Genomic DNA, 4,976 nt, shown 5'->3' with positions numbered 1-4,976 from the left:
GCACTACAAAAAAAAGGAAAACGGGCTGGGGAGATAGTTCAGTGGAATGAGTGCTTGCCTGGCAGGCACAAGGTCCTGGGTTCAATCCCTGGTACAAAAAAAAAAAAAAAAAAAAAGGGAAAACAAAATAACAAAAAGGCCAACCCTGATTGACATGGTTTTATATTTTTAATATTTCCCATCCAGAGAGGACCAGGTAAATTTCCGTGGATTCATGAGAACTTTGGCTCATTTCCGACCCATTGAGGATAATGAAAAGAGCAAAGACATGAATGGACCGGAACCACTGAACAGCAGAAGCAACAAACTACATTGTAAGGAGTTGGAGTCACCTGGCTTAAGAATCTTGCTTTTCACTTTCAGTCATGTGTTTCACAACATTTACAGAAATAGAATATTTAAGTGCTCAAACCTTGGGGCTACAGTCGTTTTTCCTCAGCCAGAATGTGGACATCAGAGGAATTGCTGATAGTCATCTTGGGTAGGCATTAGATGATGCCACCTGATTGGGATAGGCACGTGGGGGGAGAGCTCTGTGGCCGAATTCTGGCAGTGACTAGCTGGAACTGGCTCAGTTGTCTGGAAATAGATGAGTTGGGAGTGGGGAGTGAAGTTATAGGTGTGCATCTCTGACTTCCTATGTGTGTGTTATATGCCCCTATTTAGATACCCACCTGGCTGTGCCTCTCACAGGGACTTAGGTGTGACTTCGCTTAAGAGGTTGAAAGACTTCCATTATGCCATATGTTAGTCACCACGGAACTGTAGATGAGGGCCCAATTAGCCACCTGGACCAGTGCTTCCCAGTCTTGGTACACAGACGGAGCAGTCTGTTCCTTACATTGTCCATTCCATTCACTTTAGCAGTAAGTTTAATCCAGTAACTTAAGTCTTTCAGAATTAATTTGCCTGATTTTCATAGATAATAACTTTTGGGGGAGCTAGTCATAGGTCCTATGTTTAATTCCTGGCACACACACAAAAAAAAAAACAACCCATAGATAATAACTTTTTCATATTCATGCTCCATTTATTTCAAGTGATACAGGACAGTTGATGCACCTGGATCTTGGTAAGCATCCAGTCCGGTAGGTGACTGGGTACTTGAAATCCTTTAACAAACTATTCAAACAACTTTGATAACCAGGTATGGTGGCACATGCCTAGAATCCTAGCACTCAGGAGGCTGAGCTAAGAGGGTCACTATGAATTTGAGGCCAGCCTGGACTACAGTACACCATGAGACCATGTCTCAAAACAAAAACTAATGTATGTACTTCTTCATTATATATGAAATGATAGGGTATGACATTAGTTCAAAAAACTATATTGATTTTTTTTCCCCTCTTTTTTGGGGGACTGGGGTTCAAGACAGGTTTTATGTACCAGACCGGCCTTGAACTCACTATGTAATTCAAGCTGGCCTCAAACTCATGGTAATCCTCCTACCTCAGGCTCCCAAGTACTAGGATTACAGGAGTGAACTACCACCCCAGCTAATATATTGATTTTAAAACAGTTATGAGCACAAATAATAAATTGAGATTCCTATAACAGTTGCATATGAAGTAAACATTCCATTTATATTAGTGGAATCAGAATCACCAATGTACTACACCGAGCATTGCTGTTCCTTGGGTGGTTTATTGCCAATTTTTATAAAGTGAAGGAAATACCAATTTCAGTAGAGACTGTGAGAAAAAGACTTTTTCTGTTCCATATTTATATCCTCCTCTCAGGTCCCTTCAGTTCTTGAATGGGGGCATTACTCCTTTTTCTAAGGTAGCGCTACCCATACGTTGATCTATAAAGTCTTCCTTTTGGTCAGGCACAGACAGTAGTCCCAGATACTCAGACTGAAGCAGAACAACCTTGTCTCAAAAAAAAAAAAAAAATTATTCTTCTGTTGACTTGAAATAGCTCCATGATCCCCTTTGCATAAATTTTCTACATGATAGACTTTCATGTACTTGAAGACAAATCTCTGACCCAGTCTTTCTGCTGGCTTTATGCCAATTCTTTCAAAACTTTATCCTGGGAGGGTAGGATAGAAGGGTTGCTTGGATATAGAATTTCAGATTTACAAATTGAAAAAGTTCTCTAGATTATTTTCATAGCAATAGGGACATACTTGATTGTACTGAATTAAAAATCCTTGATTGGGACTGGGGAGATAGGTCAGTAGCATAAGCACTTGCCTGGCAAGCGCAAGGGCCTCAGTTCAATCCCCTGTTCCATTAAAAAAAAAAAAAAAAAAAAAAAATTTCTTGATTAAGATTAAAAATTTAGTTAAGATGGAATTGTTAGATTTTTTAGTATGAGGGATTAAGCTCAGGGACTTGGTATTAAGCTACATCTCCAGACCTTTTTGGAGTTTGACACAGTTTTTTTTGGTTGGTTGGCTGGCTGGCTGGTTGATTGGTTGGTTGGTTTTGTATTTTTCTTGTTATTGGGTTTTGAGACAGGATAGCTCAGGCTGACCTCAAACTTGGAGCAGTCCTCCTTCCTCAGCATCCTGGGTGCTAGGATTATAGTCTTGTGCCACCACACTCAAGCCTGAGACAATGTTACCATATAGTCCAGGCCAGCCTAGGCAACATAGTAACACTGTCTAAAAAAGAATCTTTGTTATAATGTTTGGCTTTCATTGCCCTTACACTTAAAATTGCTTTTGCTTTTTTTTGAGATAGGATCTTGCTATGTAGTTCATAGGTCTTGAACTCACTGTGTAGCCCAAGCTCCTTGAGCTTGCTGTGCTCCACCTGCCTCAGCTTCTCTATTGGTGAGATTACAGGCATTCACTACCACACCTGGCAGTGAAATTGCTTTCTTATTCATGTGCTCTAATATATCTGTGTTTCATAGTAACATCAGACTTCCTATTTGTGTTCCCGTAGGACATGCCAGGATCATACCTGTGATGCTAAGTGGAGTATTTTGGTTGCCCTAGTCTGGTAGTGCATTTGTATGGGTAGGGGTGTGGGTAGAGGTACCTCAGAGCAGGTAGTCACTGACATGGTAACTACTTTAGATTTATCCCTTATTTTTGTTCAGGTGAAACAGGTTGGTATATCCTATTTATTCCGTGAGGTTAGTCCAAATATGGAATAACAGCCTCTTTTTGGTATACTGAAATTGCTGTCTTTTGAATATACCTATTGTACACACAGAAAACCAAGGCAGACATTAAGTATCTTACTAAAGTGGGGTACGGTGGGGTATGCTTATAATTCTGGCTCTCTGGGAGCCGGACACAAGACAATTATAAATTCCAGCTAAGGCTGAGTGACTTAGCCACTCAGTGAGACCCTTAGCTCAAAATAAAAAGAGGTGGGAATATAGCTCAGTGCAAAGACTTGGGGTTCAATCTCCAGTACTGCAAAGAAAACAAAAACCAAAAAAGTCTTCCTGGAATCTTATTTTATAGCAAAAAAGGCTATGGAAGGAATAGGCATAGAGTTCTTTACCATCTTGCAAGATGGCGGGTGAAAAACCTGAGAAGCCAGACACTAAAGAGAGAAACCCAAAGCCAAGAAGGCTGCTGCCAGTGGCACGATAAAAAAGGGTAAGGTGAAGGCAAAAAAAAAGTACAAGAACGGGTCACCCTACTGCAGCCAAAATCCTGTCCTGATTAAAGGAATTGGTAGATACTCTCAATCTGCTATGTATTCTAGAAAGGCTTTGTACAAGAGAAAGTACATAGCTGCTAAGTCAAAGGTTGAGAAGAAAAAGGAGAAAGCTCTTGCTACTATCACAAAACCAGTCACTGGTGACAAGAATGACGGTACCCGGGTGATTAAGCTTTGAAAAATGCCTAGATACTACCCTACTGAAGATGTGCCCCAAAAGCTCTTGAGCCATGGCAAGAAACCCTTAGTCAGCGTGGGAGGAAACTTCAAGCTAGCATCCCTCCCGGCAGTATGTTGATCATCCTAACCGGGTGTCTCAGAGGCAAGAGAGTGGTCTTCCTGAAGCAGTTGGCAAGTGGCTTGCTACTTGTGACTGGGCCTCTTAGCCTTAATCGTGTTCCTCAGTGAAGAACACGATGTGTTCTAGTTGCCACCTCTACAAAAATTGTTATCAGCAAAGTGAAAATCCCCAAACATCTCACTGATGCTTGCTTCAAGAAGCTGTGGAAACCCAGACACCAGGAGGGTGAGATCTTTGACACTAAGAAAGAGATACTAGATCTCAGAGCAGTGCAAGGTGGATCAGAAAGCAATAGACTCACAGATTTTACCAAAAATCAAAGCTGTTCCTCAGCTCCGGGGCTACCTGCGATCCTTTTTGCTCTGACAAATGGAATTTATCCTCATAAATTAGTGTTTTGAATTTCTTATTAAGAACTTAATTAAATAATTGATACATTAAAAAAAGAAAAGTATGCATAGAGAAGCATGTAAATGGATTTCTCTTTTTGTTTTTTATTACTCTATTTAGAGAGAGGCAGATTTTCATTTTATGTGACTCAGAGTAGCCTCCATCTTCTGGGATCCAGAGATTGTCTTGCTTCAGCCTCCATAGTAGCTAATAGTACACACACCTATCAGCACTGGGTGGTTCATACCATCATACTTGGTTTGCTTTTACATTTATTTGAGGATAATTAGGTTGACAGAATGTTGCAAATATAGGTAGAAGCAGTTTCCATGCACTTTTCAGGCTACCCTAACATTAGAGCCAGAAAAGTGACATTGATACAGTCCACATGCCAAGGAGGTATGTGCATAGTTCTGTGCAGTTTTATAACCTGTACAGCTTCATGTATCTACTACCACATTCCAGAAACAAAACCACAGGACTGCTAATACCCCTTTGTAGCCACACTTCCATCCCTCTCCCATCTTCAGTTTTTTTCCTCTAGTGCCAGAGCTGAAACCCAGGGCTTCCTGTGTGCTACTATATCATTGAGCTAATCTCCAGCGCTTTTAATTTTTATTTTGAGACAGTGTCACACTCATTTTTTCAGACAAAAA

General features: G+C 40.7%; 1 protein-coding gene across 1 annotated transcript in view; it reads left to right on the top strand.

Annotated features, from left to right (window-relative positions):
* Chp1 (calcineurin like EF-hand protein 1) overlaps nucleotides 1-4,976 on the top strand; it is a 45,499-nt gene that overhangs the window by 29,904 nt on the left and 10,619 nt on the right. The window contains exon 4 of the mRNA XM_004623394.2: nucleotides 187-314. Coding sequence (XP_004623451.1) covers nucleotides 187-314 — 128 coding nt within the window. The remainder of the gene's footprint in view (nucleotides 1-186; nucleotides 315-4,976) is intronic.

This window comes from Octodon degus, unplaced genomic scaffold (assembly GCF_000260255.1).
Source record: "Octodon degus isolate 3935 unplaced genomic scaffold, OctDeg1.0 scaffold00002, whole genome shotgun sequence".
Classification (NCBI taxonomy): domain Eukaryota; kingdom Metazoa; phylum Chordata; class Mammalia; order Rodentia; family Octodontidae; genus Octodon; species Octodon degus.
Note: the sequence above shows the minus strand (reverse complement) of the source record. Positions and strands in the feature narration are given on the sequence as shown.